Raw genomic sequence first — 25,204 nt, forward strand, 5'->3', positions numbered from 1 at the left:
GGGACTGGTGGAATGGATCAAATTATTATATCAGGCCCTGAGGGCCAGCGTCAGAACTAACAGAGAAGTGTCAGACTACTTTAGGCTGTACCGAGGGACCAGACAGGGCTGCCCGCTCTCCCCGCTGCTGTTTGCGCTGGCCATAGAGCCGCTGGCGATTGCGCTGAGAGCCGCTGACGATTGCGCTGAGAGCCGCAGAGGGATGGAAGGGGATGGTGAGGGGCGGGGTAGAACATAGGGTCTCTCTTTACGCAGACGACCTGCTCCTGTACGTGTCGGACCCAGTGGCCAGGATGGGAAGTATACTGGGAATGTTGAGGAAGTTCGGCCAGTTTTCAGGATACAAATTAAATACGGCCAAGAGTGAAATGTTTGTGGTACAGGCAAGGGGCCAGGAGAACAGATTGAGAGGGCTACCGTTTAGGCTGGTTGAGGAAAATTTCCGGTATTTGGGAATCCAGGTGGCACGAGACTGGGGCAGGCTGCACAAGTTAAATTTGGCCAGGGTGGTGGAGCAAATGAAGGGAGAGTTTCGGAGATGGGATGCACTCCCGCTGTCGCTGGCAGGGAGGGTGCAGACTAAAGATGACAATCCTCCCTAGATTTCTGTTTGTTTTTCAGTGCCTCCCGATCTTTGTCCCACAGTCCTTCTTCAAAAGAGTTAACAAGATGATCATGAGCTTTGCCTGGGCGGGAAAATCCCCGCGGGTGAAGAAGGCGATGCTGGAGAGGAACCGCAGCGAGGGAGGGCTGGCTTTGCCAAGTCTGATTAATTATTACTGGGCGGCCAACATCGCTATGATAAGGAAGTGGATGGTGGGTACGGGGTCTATCTGGGAGCGGGTGGAGGCAGCTTCATGCAGGGGCTCCAGCTTGGCAGCCCTGGTCACGGCTCCTCTACCGTTGCCGCCGGCCAGGTCCTCCACCAGCCCGGTAGTGGTTGCGACCCTGCGGATATGGGGCCAGTGGAGGAGGCATGTAAGGGAGACGGGGGCGTCGGTTCGGGCGCCAATCTGCGACAACCATTGGTTTGCCCCCGGGAGTATGGATGGGGGGTTTCGAGTATGGCGGCGGGCGGGGGTGGGAAGGGTGGGCGGTATGTTCCTGGAAGGGAGCTTTGCGAGTTTGAGGAGCTTGGAGGAGAAATTTGGGCTGGTAAGGGGAAATGATTTTAGGTACCTACAGTTGCGGGACTTTGTTCGTAGACAGGTCCCATCTTTCCCACGCCTCCCGCCAATGGGGATCCAAGAAAGAATAGTCTCTAGGGGGGAAGAAGGGGAGGGTAGAGTCTCTGATATTTATAAGGTGCTCATGAGGGAGGAAGGGTCCCAGACGGAGGAACTGAAACTTAAATGGGAGGAGGAGCTAGGCGGGGAAATGGAAGACGGGCTGTGGGCAAAGGCCCTGAGTAGGGTAAATTCGACCGCGACATGTGCCAGGCTCGGGCTGATCCAATTTAAGGTCGTTCACCGGGCCCACATGATGGTGGCTCGGATGAGCAAATTCTTTGGGATAGAGGACAAATGCGCTAGGTGCGCGGGAGGACCAGCGAACCACATTCACATGTTTTGGACATGCCCTAAGCGGTGCTATGTCTTTTCGTCCAACGTCATTTCGTCCAACGACACTTCGTCCACGTCTTTTGGTCCAACGTCTTTTTGTCCGCCCGTCTTTTGGTCCAACGTCACTTCGTCCAATTATCCAATTACAAATAGTTTAATTTAGTTTTTCAATGTTACTGCTCAAGGATCCTCTCCACCTATTTCGCCTCTTGAAGTTGAGTTCTGCATTTGTGCTGCTTGATCTCCAGACATTATTAAGATAAGCTGCAGGATATTCACCCATGTATGCTCCAGCGTGATGAGAGCCATTGTATCTGATGGAATATTTGATCATTTCAGACCTGTAATGTCAGAACCCACTGTCAACCAGAGGTTTTAATCACTCGACGAAAATCGAGTTTAAACCTGCTTCTTTCAGAACTGCACTCATTGTCTAAATCCAATTAGACTCCCACTTATATCTGTGTCTGTCGGAATTGTAGAATATCAAATCATCTTGTCCTCTCCCCATTATTCTCTCTCGGGTACAGTTCTGGAAATCTAACTTTTAGGGAATTTCGGGAATTTACAATTTACATCAATTTTAAGTAATTTCGACCTACTGGACGCAAGTATCCTAGAGAAAGGGAACTGTAGTGACATGTATGACCGACTGGTAGATAGGGACGACACCGTACTGGACGCAACAAGGAGGAAATGGGAGGACGACCTGGGGATGGAGATCGGGTGGGGACTCTGGAGCGAAGCACTGCATAGGGTCAACTCCACCTCCACGTGCGCAAGGCTCAGCCTGACGCAACTAAAAGTGGTACATAGAGCCCACTTAACAAGAACCCGTATGAGTAGGTTCTTCCCGGAGGTGGAAGACAGATGTGAACGGTGCCAAAGAGGCCCGGCCAACCACGCCCACATGTTCTGGTCCTGCCCCAGACTCGTGGAGTACTGGACAGCCTTCTTCGAGGTAATGTCCAAAGTGGTGGGAGTGAGGGTGGAGCCATGCCCGATAGTGGCGGTCTTCGGGGTTTCAGAACAGCCAGATCTATTCCTGGGGAGGAGGGCGGATGCCCTTGCCTTTGCCTCCCTGATCGCCCGCCATAGAATCCTGTTTGGCTGGCGGTCAGCAGCACCGCCCAGAGCTGCGGACTGGCTGTCCGACCTCTCGGAATCTCTCCAAATGGAGAAAATCAAATTTGCCATCCGAGGGTCGGACGACGGCTTCCTCAGAACGTGGGAGCCATTCATGCGACTGTTCCGGGACCTATTTGTGGCCAATGTACAAGAGGAAGAATAGTCGGGGGAAGGTAGCGGGAGGGGGGGGGGGGCTACAGGTTCGTTACGGGGGTTCGATGGCTAGCTAAGGCCCAAAACCAAGCTAAATAAACATGTTGAGGGGGGGAGGGGGGGGGGGGGGGGGCGCAGTTACTACTACGAAGATGCTTACCTGTAAATATGTGTGTTAATTTTTGCGTGTTTGTTTTTGTTTGTTTTTTTTTCTCTCTCCTAACAATTTGTAATTTGTTCAATATAAAATACGAAAACTGAATAAAAACATTTATAAAAAAAATTTTAAGTAATTTCGGGAATTTTAAGTAATTAGTAAACTTTTAGATTTTATAACTGCATTTTTAGATTTTTTAACTTTTTAACTACATTTTTCAACTTGCATTTTACTTGCATTTTATCAATTACTTGCATTTTAGCAATTAAATTCACTTGCTGTATTGTACTTGCATTTTATCAATTAAATGGTTTTATACGGAGTTAATTTGTAATTGGATAATTGGACGAAGTGACGTTGGACCAAAAGACGGGCGGACAAAAAGACGTTGGACCAAAAGACGTGGACGAAGTGTCGTTGGACGAAATGACGTCGGACGAAAAGACGCGACACGGCCCTAAGCTTAGGGGGTACTGGGAGGGATTTGCGGGCATCCGGGTGCTAAAAACAAGGGTGGCGATGGGTCAGGGGTGGCAATTTTTGGGGTTTCGGAAGACCCGGGAGTCCAGGGGGAGAAAGAGGCCGATGTTTTGGCCTTTGCTTCCCTGATAGCCTGGCGACGAATACTATTGGCGTGGAGGGACTCAAAGCCCCCGAAGACTGAGTTGTGGCTTGCGGACATGTCGAGTTTCCTGGGTATGGAAAAAATTAAATTCGCCTTGAGGGGATCTGTACAGGGGTTTGCCCGGAGGTGGCAACCATTTATTGACTTCTTTGCGGGAGAGTGAGCGTCAGCAGGGGTGGGGGGGGGGGGGGGGTAGAGTAGAGTAGAGTAGGAGGGATAAAATGGCGGGTAGTACCGGTGGGAGAGGAGCGGGCTTGTGCAGTATGTTACGATTGAAGTATTCAATGTACGTGGATGTTTGTACATTTTTGCCTTCTTTCTGTTGATGTCTGTAACTGTTTACAAAGCCAAAAACTACCTCAATAAAATTGTTTATTAAAAAAATATATACATTGTTATCTAATTTCTTGTGGAAAAATGTGACATACTCCTAACATCTGGTGATGATAATCAGCACTATTCTACAACAACAGCAACAACTTATATTTACTTTAACTTATTTACATACTGCCTTTAACATAAAGTGTTTCACAATGGCATAAAATAAAATATTCTAAGCCACATAAAGATGTTGGGTCAGATAATCAAAAGATTGATCAAAGAGGTGAGTTTTAAATAATGTTTTAAAGGAGGAAACCAGTGTAAGCAGGAAAGTAGGGGCTGGTTTAGCTCACCAGGCTAAATCGCTGGCTTTTAAAGCAGGCCAGCAGCACGGTTCGATTCCTGTACCAGCCTCCCCGGACAGGCGCCGGAATGTGGCGACTAGGGGCTTTTCACAGTAACTTCATTGAAGCCTACTCGTGACAATAAGCGATTTTCATTTCAAGTATAGACTTGGGGCCTAGGCACAGCCACCAATGGTGAGCTGATTAAAATTGGGGTTGCACAAGAGGCTTGAATTACAGGAGTGCAGATATCTTTTTTTTTTATAAATTTATTTTTATTACCCAATAATTTTTTCCAATTAAGGGGCAATTTAGAGTGGCCAATCTACCTATCCTGCACATATTTGGGTTGCGGGGGTGAAACCCACGCAGACACGGGGAGAATGTGCAAACTCCACACGGACAGTGACCCAGGGCCGGGATTTGAACCCGGATCCTCAGCGCCGTGAGGCGGTTGTGCTAACCACTAGGCCACCGTGCTGCCCCTGAGTGCAGATATCTTAAGGTTGTGGGGCTGAAGGGGAGACCACAGATAAAGGAAGGGGTGAATTTATGGAAGAATATCAAAACAAAGTTGAGAATTTCAAAATCAAGATATTACTTGACTGGGAGCCAATGAAGGTCAGGGAGCAGGAATGCTAGAGAAATGGGACTTGGTGCAAGTTAAAAACAGGTATGTTTACAAAGAGTACTAGTGAGGAGACCAGTCAACAGGACTCTGAAATTAGTCAAGTCTAGAATTAACGACATGGATGAGGATTTCAGTAATATGATCTGAGACAGGGCAAAGTCAGGCAATATTACATGTGTGGGAATGTGTAGGTGTGATTGAATATGAGATTGGATGCTCATCTAGAGTTCGAATGGGAGAGTGAGGTTGCAAACAAACTGGCAATCTCAGATTGTTGGCAGAGAGATGGATAGAGTTGGTAGTTTGGAAATGCTACTTGGAACAGGGACTGAAAACAATGGTTTCAAGTCTTCCAAATATTTATATGGAGGGAAATTCTACTTATCCATTATAATGCTACACATTTTTCCTGTGTGCTCTTTATTTCCTATATTTTCAAAATAGTAAAAACATGCTAAGAAAATTGTGACTTTTGACTTTTAAAATCATTTTTGAAGCTTTCCTAATAGCCTTTCAGCCCAAAACATCTCCCTCACTTAGATGGAAAAATTCAAAAATAGCTCCTTTTCATAAGGTACAGAAAAGTACATTCCAAAACATGTTAAATTAGGCTGATAAGAACAAGATATTTTCCCCAAAATATACTTTATTCATGAAAAATTGTCAGATTGGATTGATAAGAACAGATTTCCCCAAAATATGCTTTACTTTTAAAAACTGTAAAATGATGTTAAAACATGTCAAATTGGAATGATAACATTTGTAGAAGTATATTCCAAAACATTTCAAGTTGGACATTACAAAAGGTGCAGTGCAATTCAACTTTTCTCCTTGGAGCATGTTGCACTTTGAGGCTTGAATATTGTTACAGACTTGCAGTATCAGGCTGTTCCCTGCTGGTTTAGTGATGTAAAGGCGGTGTTGTTGGTAGGAGGAGGCACTCAGTCTGTTTCCGGATGTACTGATCGAAGGTTATGCAGTGTGCAGCATGGCGCTGATGGTGCAGCTACTGTGCAAACGGATGGGCGGTGTTTCCAGAGTGTTTAATCGGAAAGTTTCCTGCAAAAACGCTTTTCATTGCAGGGTCACCGCCCGCCAGTGCAGTCACCCGAAATTGCTCGCAGCGAACGCGCTGTGCCCAACCAGAGCGGTGAGTTACAAACTCAGCAAATGCAATGTCCATTTGCACTGCCAATAAATAAGGTTTCACGGAGAAAGCAACGCGAGCTAAGTTAAGAAACTCGGTGTTGCATTGTTTGATCCCCATGTGTAGCTAATGGGTCCACAATGTAAGGCATAACAATGGGGAAAGTGCTGATATCTGGAGTTCAGTTTATTCTGTCCCTTGTGTGAATTTACTAATTAATTCACTAATTAATGGGCAGCACGGTAGCATGGTGGTTAGCATAAATGCTTCACAGCTCCAGGGTCCCAGGTTCGGTTCCCGGCTGGGTCACTGTCTGTGCGGAGTCTGCACGTCCTCCCCGTGTGTGCGTGGGTTTCCTCTGGGTGCTCCGGTTTCCTCCCACAGTCCAAAGATGTGCGGGTTAGGTGGATTGGCCATGCTAAATTGCCCGTAGTGTCCTAAAAAGTAAGGTTAAGGGGGGGTTGTTGGGTTACGGGTATAGGGTGGATACGTGGGTTTGAGTAGGGTGATCATTGCTCGACACAACATCGAGGGCCGAAGGGCCTGTTCTGTGCTGTACTGTTCTATGTTCCATGTTCTATCATGGGGATAATTCTCATCAAGTGCGATGAGAATTTGACGCTGCATCATTGGATTTGACAATGTCAGCATTTGTCCTTGGCAAAAAGCAGCTTTGAGCACCTGTGGTATGGAGTGATGTTTAAATGGCATTCAGGTGGTCTCGTCCTCTTAAACAACTCGAACGCTTACTGCAACGTTCATTTTAAGAATATGTATTCAGTATGGGTCAGAAATTGGAACTCTCCCAGTAGACATATGTGTACAAAATTGTCCCTTGCCTGTAGAGGATGATTGGCAGCCCAAAAATCAACACGTGAGATGCCAACTTAACTCTTTGGCACTCTTCAGCTATCACTCGCTAATGAGTATGATTGTCTAGCTAAGAAACTCCATGTGGGGGTGTGAGGTGCTGGTTTCCTCTAGGTAGACGCCTGGGGTGGGACATCTTTTGGTATGTCATTGCACATCAACAGACACATGGTCCTTGAGAGAGAATAGGTCCGATTCCAGTGGCAGGGAAACCTCGATGACTGCTGCAGCCTTCATCTGCCATCACAGCCATTGATACCATAAATATATTCCGCCTGAGGATGTATTTTTGATTGCACTTTGTCTGGTTCCTCCCCTCCGACCTTACCGTCATAGGTTTCACTGCCAGAAGCTTATGGTTCCCAATGACATTGCTCTCAGGATCAATGAAATGTTCAAGCCTTGCCACCATGGCAAGGTGGCATCCAAGGAAAGGGACTTTTGGGCACTAGTCTTAGACCAGTGGTGCAATATGGTTATAAACTGGCAAAGTTCTGCAAAGATGTTATTGAGCAGAAAAGTGAGACAAAAATAATGCATAGACAACTGCTCCGGGAGCAGAGAATTTATCTGAAGCTTCTGTAGTTTCTAATTCATCCACTTGTGCCTTCACTTGTGCAAATTTTAATGCCAGAGGCAATTTGGATGATTCATGACTCAGCATTATACGGTTCCGGCCATTTACAGGTAGAGTATGGGACTACGAGAAATGAAATTTTAGTTTTGTCACGTGACTGCATAGGCTCAAACTTTGGATATTAAAAAAAACTTTGTGGCTTGTTTTAAATCTTTGGCAAGAAACGTTATTTTACTCCGTGCCAAATATGTTAGATCTAAATGAATTATTCATTGGATTAATTTGAAGATATCTTGTATAAATACTACAAGTGGGCGGTACGGTAGTACAGTGGTTAGCACTGTTGCTGCACAACTTCAGGGTCCCGGCTCGATTCCCGGCCTTGGGTCACTGTCTGCGGAGTCTGCACGTTCTCCCTGTGCCTGCATGGGTTTCCTCCAGGTGCTCTGGTTTCCTCCCACAGTCCAAAGATGTGCAGGTGAGGTGGATTGGCCATGATAAATTGCCCTTAGTTCGATAAAGGTTAGGTGGGGTTAGTGGGTTACGGGGATAGGGTGGAGTTGTGGGCTTAAATAGGGTGCTCTTTCCAAGGGCCGGTGCAGATTTGATGGACCAAATGGATCCTTCTGCACTGTAAATTCTATGATTCTATTGGATTTTGTCAACTTACTTTCATGGAATACAATGGTATTGGTAAATAAGTAATTCAGTTTTATCTGAGAACTGAATAGCTATATCATTGGATTGGATTTGGATTTGTTTATTGTCACATGTACCGAGGTACAGTGAAAAGTATATTTCTGCGAGCAGCTCAAACAGATTGTTAAGTACATGAAAAAAAAAAGAAAATGTATAATAGGGCAACACAAGCTACACAATGTAAATACATAGACACCAGCATCGAGTGAAGCATACAGGGGTGTAGTATTAATCAGGTCAGTCCATAAGAGGGTCGTTTAGGAGTCTGGTAACAGCGGGAAGAAGCTGTTTTTGAGTCTGTTTGTGGGCCTGTGGTTTCTACAATGGCTGTGAGATGATTCTGGGGCCAACTGTTCAGATGACAGGTCAATCTACAATATCTCAAAGATATTAGAACTCCTGATGAGGCTGTCGCAAACAATGTGGTTTCCTAGTCAACCTTGGCTTGCTGGTAATACTCTCGCCCCTAATTCTGAAGGTTGTGGATTAAGTGCTACTCCAGGACAACACACCCTATCCAAGACAGCACGGTGGCACAGTTAGCACTGCTGCATCACAGTGCCAGGGACCCAGGTTCGATTCTGGCCTTGAGTGACTGACTGTGTTGAAATTGCATGTTCTCCACATGTCTACGTGGGTTTCCTCCGGTTGCTCCGGTTTCCTCCCACAGTCCAAAGATGTGCAGTTTAGGTGTGGTTACAGGGGTAGGGCAGGGAAGTGGGCCTAGATAAGGTGCTCTTTCAGAGGTTTGGTGTGGACTTCATGGGCCAAATGGTCTCTTTCTGCACTGTAGGGATTTTATGGATTCTGTGGAACATCTAGACTGGGGCTCCAATGGTCTGCTGAGAGGGTGCTGCATTGTCAGAAAAGCCATTTTTCAAATGAGACAATAAACTGAAGCCCAGTTTGTCTGCTCAGGGGAATGTTTTTAAGATTCTATGGTCCCTTCAGAGAAGAATAATCTTCATGTCTTTGATAATATTTAGCTCTCTATGAGTATCATTTTCAGAGTAACAATATTTAGCCATCGTCTCTTAACTGAGAGATTTTGCTGAATGCAAACTGGTTAACTGTGATAAAGAGCATGAAGTAAGAAATAGGAGCAGGAATAGACCATGTGGTCCTTCAAGCCTGTCCCTCCATTCAGTATGGCTGATCTTCTGCCTCAACTCCACTCGCTAGCCTGAAAGACCAGAATTCTGTCAGTCTCTGCCATAAATACACTTAATAATGGAGCACCTACAACCTTCAGTTGTGTGCAGGGGGGAGAGGGTAGATGTGGGCGGTGTGCGCGGAGGCCCATGGATCACGTCCACATGTTTTGGCTGTGTTCAAAGTTCAGGGGGTTCTGGCAGGGGTTCCCGGATGTTCTGTCTGCGATTCTGGGTGTGGAGGTGATGATATTCGGTATGTCGGAAGGTCCGGGAGTCCAGGTGGGGAGCGAGGCTTTGCTTCCCTGATAACCTGGAGACTGACCTTGATGTGCTGGCGTGACTTGGAGCCGCCAAAGGAGGGAGTATGGGTGAGTGACTGGCAGAATTCCTGCGGCTGGAGAAGGTCACGTTCACTTGCAGGGATCGGAGGAGTGGTTCGCCTGGAGGTGGAAGCCATTCATTGATTTCTTCAAGGTGGACTGAGAGGTCAGTGGTGTTGAGGGGGGGCGGGGACAACAGGGGGCTGGGGGAAGTGATAAGGTCGGGGAATAGCGGAAAGTTGGTGTCAGCAGAGGTTGGGGGTTTATGGTTTCTGTTTATGTTGATGTTTTGGTCTTTGATATTTTTGTGTATGTATGTAAGAAGCCTTGAATTAAAATATTTTTTGGCAAAAAACCCTCAGTTGAGGAGAATTCCAAAGATTCACAACCCTTTGATTGAAGGAGTTTCTTCCCCTCTCAGTCCTGAATGTTCAGCCCCTTTTCCTGCAAATCTGCACCCCCCCCCCCCCCCCCCCCCCCCTCCCACCCAGTGTTCTAGATTCCCCAGTCAAGGGAAGCAGCTCCTCAGTGTCTACCCTCTCAAGCCCCTTCAGAATTTTGCATATTTCAATGAGATCATCTCTCATTCTTCTACCTTCCCAAGAGTATAAACCTAATTTACCCAGTGTCTTGTCATAGGACATCCTAGGAGCAGATACAGTGAAGCTCCACTGTACCACTTACAATGCAAGCACATCTTTCCTTAAATATGGAGACCAAAACTACACAAAATTCTCATTCTCCAGGTGTGGTCTCACCAAAGCCCAATACAACTGGAGCAAGACTTCCTTATCCTTGTACTCCAATTCCATTGCAATAATGGCCAACATGCTATTTGCTTTCTTAATTGATTGCTGTTTCTGTATACTAAATTTCTGTGTTTGCATACAAACCATTAATCACTTCACGTTAAAAGTTATACTTTGTGCTTTACAACATGGTGAGTATGTGGACGGTGCTCATTAATTGCAACGTTTCTTTTTGTGTTTCTACAGTTCAGTAAAGAACTTTGCCCAATATGGAAGCCGACCAGATACTCCATACACAATCTCCAGTATTTCAGCACAATGCCTCCATCACCACCTGGGACAAAAACAGGCAGTGGCACTAAAAAGGGTGGGGTAAGTGAGGCTGAGGTTAATTTTGATGAATAAAGAGGAATATTAATTGAGTATTCACTGTCAAATAGTTGTACAGACAATGGGATAGATTTGCCTATTCTTGTGCCCGCACGGCCGGACTCCTTTTGCAGGCATGTTACCCCCTCCCCCACCTGACTTTCCATTCGGATTGGGAATACCTCAGTCTAGCTAGAGTACAACTTCATCAAACATTTGAATTAATCAGACTTTACTCTGGAAACATGAGCACCGAGTCTGGCACTTCAGTGCATCTTTGTGGGAGTGCTGCACTGCTGGAGGGGCTGTCCTTTGAATGAGATGTTAAAATGAGGTCCAAAATCGCTCTCTAAGCTGGTTGTAAAAGATCCTGTGGCATTAGTTCGACAAGAGCAGAGACGCTATTGCCATGTCCTGACCAATATTCATCTCACAATCAACATAATTAAGACAGATTTTCTGGTCATCATCAGTTTGCTGCTTGTTGGATCTTACTGTGTGTAAATTGGTTCTTGCATTTCCTACATTAGGACAGTGACTGTGCTTCTAAAATACTTCATTGGATATAAGGCATTTTGGGACATCCTGAGGTTGTGAAAGTTATATAAATGCAAACTTTTTTTTAAGGCCAGTCTTTTTTTAAAAAATGACGTACAGTTGTCTAATTGAAAGTGTTAGGGTACCAGACCCCAACATTTGTTAGGGGAACGGACGAGAACTCCAAACATTTTTTAAAAATTTGTAAAACTGTGAGGAAAGGATACTTCAGCCCAGGAGTGATGACTTTGACCAATGGGTATCTATTATGTCAAAACAAACTTTCATTATGAAAATATATTTTTAGTAAGAAAGGTTTTTCCAGTATAACACCTTCACAACCAAATTCATACAACAGTCAGAATATTTCAACCCACCCTCAAAACCAAACCCAAAAGATTAAAAAAAAACATCTGACGGTGGGCAGCTCGCTGAAGTAGGAAATGAACAGCTACCACCTCAGGTAGAATCCTTCTGACAACCCTCTCAAGATATACTTGACTGTGTCTAAATGTAGGAACTCCATCAGGTCATATAACCACGTGGCAGCGGCACTGGGTGGGGCCGAAAACTTCCATTCACCCCGCCCCCCCCCCCCCCCAAACGCCTGGCCCAGCTAAAACAAACTTTAATTTAAACACAAAATTAACCACATTAACATCAAAGAAATAGCTTAAACAGATCAGGACAAACTTTAACTTACTATCTATACCTACTACTAACTCCAATTCAGCAACCCAATATGGTTTAAATGCCACTTACAAATAAAGTTAACAAAACCGGTTTACATGTTTATCTGTGTGGAGACTTTTGAAAAGAGTTCCTTTCAAGAGCAGATCCAGTACACTTCTGTCTTGTCAGACCCAAATCCTATGGCAAACTGCAAAACTTGGCTCCTCCCATTAATTACATTGTCTGTGCCCACTCAGTTCCATGATACTCTTAGCTAGGCCTAAACACCACTCCCTCATAAATTATCTACACTCCAGGAATCTCCAGCAATCAAAACACCATTTCATTAGCCCTTTATCTGTAACAAAGTAAGTGGTTAAAATCAAATATATACCTTAACCCAGACTTTTAATAACATTACTGCAACAGATATAGATTATAGAACATAGAACAGTACATAGAACAGTACAGCACAGAACAGGCCCTTCGGCCCTTAATGTTGTGCCGAGCAATGATCACCCTACTCAAACCCACAAATCCACCCTATACCCGTAACCCAACAACCCCCCCCCCCTTAACCTTACTTTTTAGGACACTACGGGCAATTTAGCATGGCCAATCCACCTAACCCGCACATCTTTGGACTGTGGGAGGAAACCGGAGCACCCGGAGGAAACCCACGCACACACGGGGAGGACGTGCAGACTCCGCACAGACAGTGACCCAGCCGGGAATCGAACCTGGGACCCTGGAGCTGTGAAGCATTTATGCTAACCACCATGCTACCGTGCTGCCCCCAAATTATGATATATAACAGTTTCTATATTCATCACATATTCATCACAATATGCATTAACATCATTTTGCATCACACTACAGTTGAATTCTGATCAGAACATTGTGCTGCAGATGATTTGAGTAAAATATTACTAAATGTATATTACTGTCAAAACTATGCTAAGTGTCAACGTCTTGCTAATTTTATTGTTAAGGACTGTTAATTACATTGTTACGGTTAACAGAAACAGGTGATACGTATTAGTTGACTGAGCACATATAATAGGGGATCTAATGATCTACAAACATAAATTCAAATCCCATGGTCGGAACTGGGGAATTTAGGGAGTAGGTTAGCTCAGTGGCTAGACAGTTGGTGTGTGCTGATTTGATTAACGGCGACAGCACAGGGTTCTATCACTGTTCCAGCTGAGGTAGATGCAGGGTCAGTCTGCTCGCCCTGCCCATAGGGGAAAATAAATCGCAGCACCTAGCGATTATTCACTGAACCACAGTTAAGTACTGTCTCCAGGCAGGAAACTGAAGAAGAAGTATAAATAGGGGATAGCTGGGACATTGGGTTGTGTGGGAGGGGAGCTGTGACATTGAAAAAGTCAATAAACTTCCTTGATAAAGATAAGTTCTGTGTCTCAGTTTTGGTTTCCATTGGTTCCCGTTAACACTATGGTTTCTAGTGTTCAAAGCCACTGAAATTAATTAAACTCTGGCTGCATCTTCGCAGTTTGGTTAATACTATTTTTTTTTATCTGAGACATGTTTTTGTCTTTCTTAGTAGCCTGTAACGTGGAAGCCTTTAGCAATCACTTTTGCTATAGGAGGAACACTCTTGGTTGTCATGAAATACTTTAAGAAAGAAAAAGAAGAAAGTAAGTTTTGGCTACAAAATAATTTTATCACTTTCATAGATTTCATAGAATTTACAGTTGAGAAGGAGGCCATTCGGCCCATCGAGTCTGTACTGACTCTTGGAAAGAGCACCCCACACCTCCACCCCATAACCCAGTAACCCCACCCAACACTAAGGGAAATTTTGGACACTAAGGGCAATTTAGCATAGCCAATCCACCTAACCTGAACATCTTTGGACTGTGGGAGGAAACCGGAGCACCCGGAGGAAACCCACACACACACGGGGAGAACGTGCAGACTCCACACGGACAGTGACCCAAGCTGTGAAGCAATTGTGCTAACCACTATGTTACCGAGTTTTGCATCGACATAGGAAAGATCAGAGTGTTTTCAAAATGGTGAAAAGCAAGTCCAAAGAGAATTGGGATTCATGTGCATACACCATTAATTGTCAAAGGCTGCCACAGAAATTACTCAAAAAAGGGCTGCAGAATGCTAAATCCGAAGTACTAGAATACCATGAAGTACAAATCTACATTACTACAATGACTAAACTTTAAAAGTACTTAATTGGCTGATTTGCAATGTCCTGTGGTTGTGACAGTCACTGTATATATGCAAGTCTTGAAGAGAAACACAGTCTCATTTCATAAGAACATAAAATGCTGTCAATGCACAGCAGGTCTGGCAACACGTGTGGAGAGAGAAACAAGTTGATGGTCTTTCATCTATTCTGATGAAAGGTTCTCGACTTGAAAAGTTTTTTTTCTCTCTCCACTGATGCTGCCAGATCTGCTGAGCTTTTTCACCACATTAACTTTTTAGTTTGAATTTCTGGTATCCACAGTACTTTCAAATTTTCAACTACTGCATAGTGTGCAGCTTAGCAGGAACACTAATCTTAAGGAGCATTAACAATAATATTTGACACCAAGCCATTGGAGCTATTAATTCAGATGACCAAAAGCTTGTTCAGAGGCAGGTTTTAAGGAGCCTGTTATAGATTAAAGAGATAGAGAGGCACCAGGGTTTAAGGAGGCAATTCTGGAGCTTAGAGACCTCCGCAACGGAAGGTATGGCTGCCAATGATGGAGAGATTAAAATTGAGATCATACAAGAGACCAGAATTACAGGCTTACTGATGTCTGAGTGTTGTAACACTGGCCGTGGTTACAGAGAGAGAGGGGGTGGTCAAGTTGGAGGTGATTTGAAAACGAGGATGAGAACTTGGATGAAATCAAACCTTTGCCTAACCAGGAGCCAATGAAGGTCAGGGAACAAAGGGTGATGGATGAATGGGACCTGGTGCAAGATAGGATATGGACAACAGAATTTGGATGAGCTTAGATTTATAGAGGGTGGAAGATATAAGGCTGATGTGGAGTGTGTTGAAATTATTGAAAAGGCCCAGAGGTAACAAAGGCATGGATGAGAGCTTCAGCAGCAGGTGAGTCAAAGCAGGAGCAGAGTTGGGCGATGTTATATAGAGGTGAAAATTTGCAGTCTTATGATGGTGTGGAGATGTGGTTGCTTGCTGATCCTGTGATCAAATACAATACCAAGGTTGCCAACAGTCAGGTTCAGTCTCAGACAGCTGACAGGGAGAGGGATAGAGTTAGTGTTAGGGATCGCAGTTTGTGAAGACAGAGACAACAACTTTGGACTGTACGATGTTTAGTTGGCTGCTCATCCAGTACTGGATGTCAGACAAATAGTCTCACAATTTAGCAACAGCGGGTGGATTGAGAGAGGCCTCAATCAGGCAGAGCTTGCTATCTTGCATTTGGAACCAGGCATTGTCAGAAAGTATCCTGAAGGGATGTTTGTATTGCCTCTTTGTAGTGTCTACACTCCATACATCTGGAACTGAGATAGTGGGATACCACCTGATTTCAAATCTGCATAGAAACAATTTCTAATTGAATACTTAGAAGAGAGTAATATTAGGTTGGGGCACCCTTCGTCTTGGGAGGGAAATGCCTACATAAGATTCTATCCTTGGTAATTTGTGGTCCAAAGCCTCAACGTATTTTCTTCATGTTTTAGAGCATCACATTGCCTGTGTGACTGCTCTTTCTAATGCTTTTTGGCAGTCATTTTCTAAGTTTGTGTTGCACACATTTGTCAAAAAATTATTAGGGTGGTTAATTTTTTTCAATTTTATCCTTTCGTGGGATATGTGTGTGTCACTGGCAAGGCTAGGACTACCCATCCCTAATTGCCCTTGAACTAAGCGGCTTGCAAGGCCATTTCAGAGGGCAGTTAAGAGACAACCACGTTGCTGTGGGTCTGATGTCAGGTGTAGGCCAGACCAGGGTAAGGATGGCAGATTTCCTCCTTCCCCAAAAGGGCATTACTGAAGCAGATTGTTTTTTCACAACAATCGATGATAGCCGGTGGTATTGATGGTCACCATTACTGAAACTACCTTTTATATTCCAGATTTTATCATTCGACTTTAAGTCCCATCAGTTGCCCTGGTGGAATTTGATCCTATCTCCAGAAACTGGTCTTGCGATTACTAGTCCAGTGACATTACCACTACACCATCATGTTTCCATCTGCGGACTGAAGACATTTACAATGTCAATGTTTTATTTTTTAATATGTGTATTTGTTCCCAAAGTACCCTATTGTATTGGTATCTATAATGAAGATATGACAAAATAGAAAACTCTTACTGAAAATTCATATAAAATTGCAGAATATACAAATAGTGTGCTTGCCTGAAATGAATCAATTATTTTATTAAAATTGGCTTTATTTAGAGCTTGAGAAGGAGCGAACCCGCAGTATTGGGAAGGCAGCCCTTGGAGGACCCTTTTCACTCATCAATCATACAGGACAACCCAAGACGGACAAAGACTATCTTGGACAGTGGATCTTGATTTATTTTGGGTTCACGCACTGTCCGGACATCTGTCCTGAAGAACTGGAGAAAATGATTGCTGTTGTGGAGGAAATAGGTAACAATTTCAGCAAAAGTTACAGCATATAGAACATACAGTGCAGAAGGAGGCCATTTGGCCCATTGAGACTGCACCGACCCACTTAAGACCTCACTTAAGGGCAATTTAGCATGGCCAATCCACCTAACCTGCACGTCTTTGGACTGTGGGAGGAAACCGGAGTACCCGGAGGAAACCCACGCGGACACGGGGAGAACATGCAGACTCCGCACAGACAGTGACCCAGCAGGGAGTCGAACATGGGACCCTGGCGCTGTGAAACCACAGTGCTAACCACTATGCTACCATGCTGCCCATGACAACTGGTGACTGAAATTACAAAACCAGTGTGTAAAATGTTTTGATGTTCAAACTGATGCCATTTTAAATCTGACTGATATATGAGGCATATTTTTTAAGCATCTTTCATGTGTGAACGAATATTAAAATGTTATTTCTGGTTTACGCCGCCATAATGTAGGTCCATAGGTAGTAGTATTGCTCCCAGGAGTTTATACAGAGTGATACCCTGGTGCATTTTGTTCTGTTTTGCAGCACAGTAATCTTAATAACTTTTTCTTGAAGGCCACATTTTGTCTTTTTCTCTGTCTTTTGAGGAGATGTGAACGGAGGTTTAGAGAAGCATTGAGCAGCAAGTCTGCCAAATACACATTGAGAATTGAGCCTCAAGTGGCACCAATACGTCCCTCGGATAATCATTTATTTTGTATGCGCCTTTGATCTATTGTGTACCTCACTCTGTCTAGCACATTGAATAGATCTCCAAGTAGCTATTATGGTGAAGGCTAAATGAAATGAAAATGAATGAAAATTGCTTATTGTCACGAGTAGGCTTCAATGAAGTTACTGTGAAAAGCCCCTAGTCGCCACATTCCGGCGCCTGTCCGGGGCAAATACCTGATATGAATCAAAAGCAAATAAATTACGTTGTTTAGTTTAATATCATTTAAGGAAAACAGTTCAAAATGTAATGTTAAAATGAAATTCATGAACATCCTGATGAAAAAGGAGCCAAGCCAAACTTGCATTAATGTAAGGATCCACATTATGTGATATTACACCTCTTCATATTTTCATAGCAATTCCAGTTACCAGCATCAGGTTGCATCAATACTTGTTGCAGCTTGTTCCCCACATTGCAAGGTTGACGGTATCAAGCTACAGGGCACCCTCATCGGGGTAGGAGCGATGGGGGTTTTGCAATTTATTGATTGAGGTCAACTTCATTGCCACTTACTAGTCTCTCATGACCGGTGAGTATCCCAATGGGTGTCGAGAACCATCTGTCCTTCCTCCCAGTACAAAGCAGCATCTGTGGAGAGAGAAACTTCACGTTCCTCATTGTGACCATTCATCGGAACTGGGAAAAGTTAGAAATGTAAAGATGATATGTTAGCTCCTGAAATTGGGGGGGGGGGGGGGTTTGCTCCTGTGCAAAGGGAAGAAGTTCAACATGATGGGAATTGTATAAACTGCAGGGTTTTAAAACAAATACCTAACATTACATGATTAAACAAAAACAAAAAGTGCTGGATAAACTCACCAGGTCTGGAAGCATCTGTGGAGAGAGAAATAGAGTTAATGTATGATTCTTCCTCAGACCTATCTTTTCAGACCTCAAAGATCAATTCTTTAGGCCACACCCAGCAACGGCTGCTGTAGAGCTTGGACTGAATGCTAACATTGGCCTCTGAGGAATTAAAGGGGTAGGTATTAGCATTCAGTGCAGGCTCTACAGCAACCGCTGCTGCTGCAGAGCTCGCGACCCCAAAAGTTCATCTCCTGACCCCACTGGGGGTTGTGATCCACCATTTGGGAAGCCCTGCTATATGTTAATCTATCATTATACAAGATTGATTTAAATGGAATCTTAATTCTATTTGCCTATATGTTTGCAGAAAAGATGTGTTGAGTATAGGAGCTGACCTATGGAGTGTTTGGTTACTTAGTTTTAGTTACTTAGTTCTACAAGTGTAGAAGGACTATAGAGAGTCGTTGCAACTTGTCTAATGTGTGGAATGCACAATGTTGTGTAATGATTAGATCTCTATTTTGCTTAGAGTGATCTCATATCTCTCTTGTGCCTCCTCTTACAGACAATATCCCCACTTTGCCAAACCTGACACCACTTTTGATCACAATAGATCCCAACCGAGATAATGTTGAGGCCATGGCAAAATACGTCCAAGGTATGTTGGCAAATCTTTCGAAGAAATATTAAATTCTGTAGTTATGTAGCAGATCAGTTAGCACCCATAAGGAGAAACAAAGTTGAATATTTCTGATTTAACCCTTTCTTTTTGCAGAGGCGGCTTGATCGGCGCCATTTTCTGTTGTCGATTCGCGATTTGACGCATGTGTAACTTTCTTTTCTTTTTATCTGAATAATAGCTTTTAAAAATCCTTTCTGGAGACTAGCTGTTGCACGAATGAGAACGAAAGATGGCATTAGATTAGATACTTAATCTGCATTGTAGCATGAAAGTCATCATTCCCTATATGGGATGAGTGTGTGAGTCTTCAGACATTCGATCGTTTAGTTGACATGTGTTCTTACTGCCTCCTAGCACAAATTCCTTTGGGACATCCTGAGGTTGTGAGAGGCGCTATATAAATTCATTTGGATGTAGTTTTTTTTTTAGTACATATTGTAATGTATTACAAAGAAATCTTTTGATTCTTTCTGTAGAGTTTTCTCCAAAGTTAATTGGCTTAACAGGGTCACAAGAGCAGGTGGAACAGGTATCGAAGGCCTACAGAGTCTATTATAGCCAAGGACCTAAAGATGACGACAATGATTATATTGTAAGTAAATTTGTTTCCATGCGCCAGTGTTTTTTGTTTCATTTTGAAAGATTGTAAGATGTTAACCGTTTCAGATTGGAGGAATCCTTCCATTCGTCAAGCCCACCTTTCCGCACTTTCCGTTAATGCAGTTCCTTTGGTGCATTTTGAATTTACCCTGAATCCCATTTATTGTCATTGACTAGTCTAGTTTCTTCCTGAAACTCATTAAGGTTTATTGTTCCAGCACCCGTGTCAGTAATCTCTTTCACATACATATCATCCTTTCAGTAAATAAGGGACGGAATTCCCCGGCGGCCCAGCCATGTGTTTCTTGGCAGCGTGCTGTTCGCTGGCGACGGGATTCTCCACTCCCACCGCTGTCAATGGGATTTCCCATTAAAGCCACCCCATGTTACCGGGAAACCCGTGAGCGAGGGTACACAGCTGGCAGGACCAGACAATGCCACCGCCAGCAAACAACCGGAGAATTCTGTCCAAGATCTCCTATGGCATTTAATTCATAAATAGGAATCATTACGCTTAAATGCTGCACACACAGAAAAGCTGACTTGGATCCAATTTGTCCAAACCCTGTCATAATTTTAAACATTTCTGTTATGCCCCTTCGGAATATTCTCTTCTCAAGAAAGGAAAGATCCAGGGCAATAAATTTCCCCTCACTCGTCATTCCATCGTGTTCTGGGATTGACAGTGTTCATAGAATTATCATAGAATTTACAGTGCAGAAGGAGGCCATTCGGCCCATCGAGTCTGCACCGGCTCTTGGAAAGAGCACCCTACCCAAGGTCAACACCTCCACCCTATCCCCATAACCCAGTAACCCCACCCAACACTAAGGGCAATTTTGGACACGAAGGGCAATTTATCATGGCCAATCCACCTAACCTGCACATCTTTGGACTGTGGGAGGAAACCGGAGCACCCGGAGGAAACCCACGCACACACGGGGAGGCTGTGCAGACTCCGACAGACAGTGACCCAAGCCGGAATCGAACCTGGGACTCTGGAGCTGTGAAGCATTTGTGCTATCCACAATGCTAACGTGCTGTCCTTCTTCTCTGTAACTTCTTCATTTAATAAATATCTTTTTTGGAACACAAAGACAAATAGATTCCATGCAGAACTTCCAGTGTGGCCATACCAGTGCCCAGTATAGTTTTAAAATGACTCCTCGGTGGCACAGTGGTCAGCATGCTGCCTCGCGGTGCCGAGGAAGATACTGGCCTGGGTCACTGTCCGTGTGGAGTTTTCGCATTCTCTCCATGTCCGTGTGAGTCTCCCACAACCCAAATAGGTAGGTAGGTAGGCCAGCCAAGCTATTTGTCCCTTAATTGGAAAAAAAAGAATTGGGCACTTTAAATAACAAAAAACCAAAAATTTAATATTAAAATGACCCCTCTGGATTTATATATTTATACCACTTGCTAAGCATCCCAACATTCTTATTTTAAACAGTTTGGGAACATCGTGTTTCGTGACTTGTTCATTAAAACTCAAAGAACTGTGTCCAGTCACAACACCTCAAATACAGTTCCATTTAGCATGTAATCCAGATGATCATCCCTCTGCCAAGAACCCAGTTACATTTTCCAGTATTAAATCATCTCCACCTACTGATCAGGCTTGTAACGAACGTTTAATCCTGTGCACTTTGATATTCATAATTTGCCACAGCTCCGTCTTTAGTGCTGCCTGTAAGATGAACACCGTGGGCACAATTGTTCCTCCCAAACCCATGATGATAACTATAAACAGCATCTTTTTTGCTGAGTCTTGTGACACTCCAGTAGTTACCTGGCCATGCACTATTGTTATCTACAAATCATATCAATGCATTTCCATTTAACCCAGGGGTTTAGATGATATGCCTGTTGTGTAGGACAATCACGGATGTCTCCCTGGGATGCAACATCAATCTCTCCCTTATCTATTGGGTCTGTGTCTGCTCAAATAAATCCAGTAAGTTAATCAAGCACGCCCTCCCATTCATACCTTCCCTTAGCAGATTAGCTCATTTCCTTCAAGATGATCCTTTTTATCTCTCATAATACATGGTTGGAAAAGCATCTGAAAGTAGGGCTTCCCAAGTAAGGCTGCAGAACAGACTTCTGCCTTGGGACACCATTTCTCCCTTGTGCTTTTTCAGTGTGCCAATCCATTTTGTTTTATTTTCATGATAAATTTGATTTCCCTTTTCCCTGTCGCAGATGAATATTGGTTAAAAGAGAGCAAGTGTAAAAACTGGAAAGGAAAAAGGCTCAGGCTGGTCCATTAACTCTGTATCCTTGATCGCAATTCAGATACTACAGGGAAACCGCTTTGCCATTCATTTTTACACATCCTAGATTAATTGCAGTGGGGAACTTTTACATCACTAATTTTAACTAAGTAAATGCAATGTGATGTGGACGCCAGTATAGATCATGGAAAATGTATTCATTTATTCATTGTAATTTGCTCTATTAATAGAAGAGCACAAAATCCATTTCTTATAATACTTGACTTAGATTATGAAGTTTAGGCTACTTTCTTTTGCTGAGTTGCCAAAACGTCAGCCTCTCTCTCCCCTCGGACTCCCGGGTCCTCTGAAACCCCAAAAATAGCCACCTCTGGACTCATCACCATTCCTGGGGCGGAATGTCCCTGGGAATCGCCCAGGGCCGGCGTAAATCCCGCCGTGGCCAGAATTCTCCGCCAACTGGGAATCGGCGGGAGCGGGAATGACGCCCCGCCGATCGGCGTGCCCCCATAGCGATTCTCCGGCCTGCGATGGGCCGAAGTCCCGCCGCTGACAGGCCTCTCCCGCTGGCGGGAATTGGAGCACCTCTGGTGCCGGCGGGATTGGCGGCGCGAGCGGGCCCCCGGTGTCCTTGGGGGGGGGGCTTTCGGACCCCGGGGGGTGCCCCCACGGTGGCCTGGCCCGCGATCGGGACCCACCGATCGGCGGGCGGGCCTGTGCCGTGGGGGCACCCTTTTTCTTCCGCCGCCGCCACGGCCTCCAACATGGCGGAGGCGGAAGATACCCCCCCTACCGCGCATGCGCCAGTGGTGACATCAGCGGCCGCTGACGCACCGGCGCATGCACGGACCGGCGAAGGCCTTTCGGCCAGCCCCGACGCTGGGCGGCGGGCGCCAAAGGCCGTTGGCGCCGGTTTTGGCGCCAGTCAGCGTGGCGGAAACCACTCCAGCGCGGGCCTAGCCTTAAAGGTGCAGAGAATTCCGCACCTTTGGGGAGGCCCGACGCCGGAGTGGTTGGCGTCACTCAGCTACACCGGGACCCCCCCGCCCTGCCGGGTAGGGGAGAATCCCGGCCCTGTTTTCAGTACCCAGGACATAACATCCACGAACCTGCCTGTACCCTTGAGTTATGGACATTCCCAAAACATGTGGACATGGTTCGCCGGCCCTCCCGAACATCTGGCGCACCTGTCCTCCAATCCAAAACATTTACTCATCTGGGCCCAGTGGATGACCTTAAATTGAATCACGCTGAGCCTGGCGCATGTTGCGTTCGCGTTCACCCTGCTCAATGCTTCCGCCCATAAGCCCTCTTCTATTTCACTTCCAAGCCACTCTTCCCACTTAAGCTTCAGCTCCTCGATTTATAATAATCTTTTATTGTCACAAGTAGGCTTACATTAACACTGCAATGAAGTTACTGTGAAAAGCCCCTATTCGCCACGTTCTGGCGTCTTTTCGGGTACACAGAGGGAGAATTCAGAATGTCCAAATTACCTAACAGCACGTCTTTCGGGACTTGTGGAAGGAAACTGGAGCACCCGGAGGAAACCCAATCAGACACAGGGAGAACATGCAGACTCCACACAGACAGTGACCCAAGCCGGGACCCTGGAGCCTTTTGATTTGAGCTTACCCTTTGTTGATTACAATTACAGTGCACCTCAATTCCAGCCTCAGAACAAAATATTCCATTTTATGCACCAATATTTTAGGTCTTCTAAAGCCAAGTTACACACTTTTGAACAAGCTGAAAAGGTTGGTCAAATGAACAAGTTCAGAAAGGATTTTTGTTTACTTTATATTTAAGAAGTGAATCTCAGTAAAATTCTTGAAGCATGTACTCCAAAACCTGTTTCGTAAAAAAAGACATTAGGCTTGCTTGAGTTGAAGTATTTTCGGTTCTAATATGGATAAAAAGCAAAGGATTCTGTTGCAGATCTCTGCCTTAATGTTATCTCTTTGTTTCAGGTTGACCACACAATAATCATGTATCTTGTTGGACCCAATGGAGAATTTATGGAGTATTATGGTCAGAACAAGAATAATGCTGAGATTTCTAGTTCCATAGCTTCACACATGAGAAGTTTCAAACACAAGTAATCCGAATACTTGATTGCGAACAAGAGGGCAAACCAAGCTGACCATTTCTAGGAAATAAAGGATACAGTGTTTCAAATGAAACAAAATAGTCCAATGTTCTTTTTGGAAAGGGTACAAGTTTGTATATAGCAACATCTTTCTGCTGCTTTTGAAAATATAGGAATGTGTCAAAACTGAGTGAATCCCTGAACTAAGTTGAATGATAAATAAAAATGGGAGTTGCAAAGGCTGGTCAACATCTGTATGGAAAAAAAGTTTTAAAAAAAAATAAATTTAGTGTATCCAATTCATTTTTTCCAATTAAGGGGCAATTTAGTGTGGCCAATCCACCTATCCTGCACATCTTTAGGTTGTGGGGTGAAACCCACACAAACACGGGGAGAATGCGCAAACTCCACACGGACAGTGACCCAGAGCTGGGACCTCGGCGCCGTGAGGCGACAGGGCTAACCCACTGTGCCACCGTGCTGCCCCGGAAAAAGATTTTATCACGCTGCTTTAGGATTTGTCCTTCATCAGAACTCACAGAATTACAAAAGGTTGCAGTGGCTTGCCCCTTTAAGACTGCGCCGGTTACTGCATCCCATTCCACTCTCCTGCTCACTCTCTTTGATATTCCTTCTCTTGAAGCAACTCTAATTCATTTTTAAAGGAATTTATGGACACTACTGTAAGTACAGGTTGTGAGAGAGAACGGCAGCTCCCATTTTCTTTCCAACCCAGCGCAGCTTAAAATTTGTGCCCTCTTGTTCCTGTCTAGCCAGCCAGCGGAATTAATCAATTGCTATTTACCTTATCCTAAACCCTTTATATCCTTGAAGACCAGGGTCACATTATCCAGTAACCTTCTCTGCGCCAATGACAAAAGCCTCAATCTCAAGTCTCTCCAACTTTTTTCATTCTTCATGGAATATGGGTGTTGCTGGCTAGACCAGCCCTTATTGTGTAACCCTAATTGCCCTCGATAAGATGGTGGCGAGGCACCTTTTTTAAAAAGTGCTGTGTCCATCTGATGTAGGTACACCTGCAGTGCCGTTAGGGAGGGAGTTCCAGGATTTTGCCCAGCAACAGTAAAGGAACAGCAATATCGTTTCAAGTCAGGATGGTGAGTAGCTTGGATGGGAATTTGCAGATGGAGGTGTTCCCATAAGTCTGCATGGTAGAGGTTGAGGGTTTGAATGGTACTGTTAAAGGAGATTTGGCAAGTTGCTGCAGTGGATCTTGTGTATGGTATCTTTGTAATTAGGGTGCATTTTATTTCCATGGGTTTCTTCAATGTTATCCATGGTAAGTGCTGCACAGGCAGCGCACTGTCTGCCCTTGGGAAATTCAAAGTAGTCTTCACAGAGCCACTTTGAAGCAGTGTTATACAAATAAATTTTCCCCTGGGATGTTTAATATAACCCACGCATTTAAACCATTGG

The 25,204-nt window shown here is 44.5% G+C and overlaps 1 protein-coding gene across 1 annotated transcript; it reads left to right on the forward strand.

The window, feature by feature from the left end:
* The first annotated feature begins 5,848 nt into the window (after positions 1–5,848).
* LOC119953322 (protein SCO1 homolog, mitochondrial-like) lies at positions 5,849–24,008 on the forward strand. The gene is made up of 7 exons (XM_038777480.1): positions 5,849–6,071; positions 10,684–10,809; positions 13,589–13,679; positions 16,431–16,628; positions 18,728–18,820; positions 19,321–19,436; positions 23,649–24,008. The coding sequence occupies exons 1-7, from the start codon at positions 5,910–5,912 to the stop codon at positions 23,778–23,780; spliced, it is 918 nt and encodes a 305-aa protein (XP_038633408.1). The 5' UTR covers positions 5,849–5,909; the 3' UTR covers positions 23,781–24,008.
* The last annotated feature ends 1,196 nt before the right edge of the window (positions 24,009–25,204 follow it).

This window comes from Scyliorhinus canicula, chromosome 18 (assembly GCF_902713615.1).
Source record: "Scyliorhinus canicula chromosome 18, sScyCan1.1, whole genome shotgun sequence".
NCBI lineage: Eukaryota > Metazoa > Chordata > Chondrichthyes > Carcharhiniformes > Scyliorhinidae > Scyliorhinus > Scyliorhinus canicula.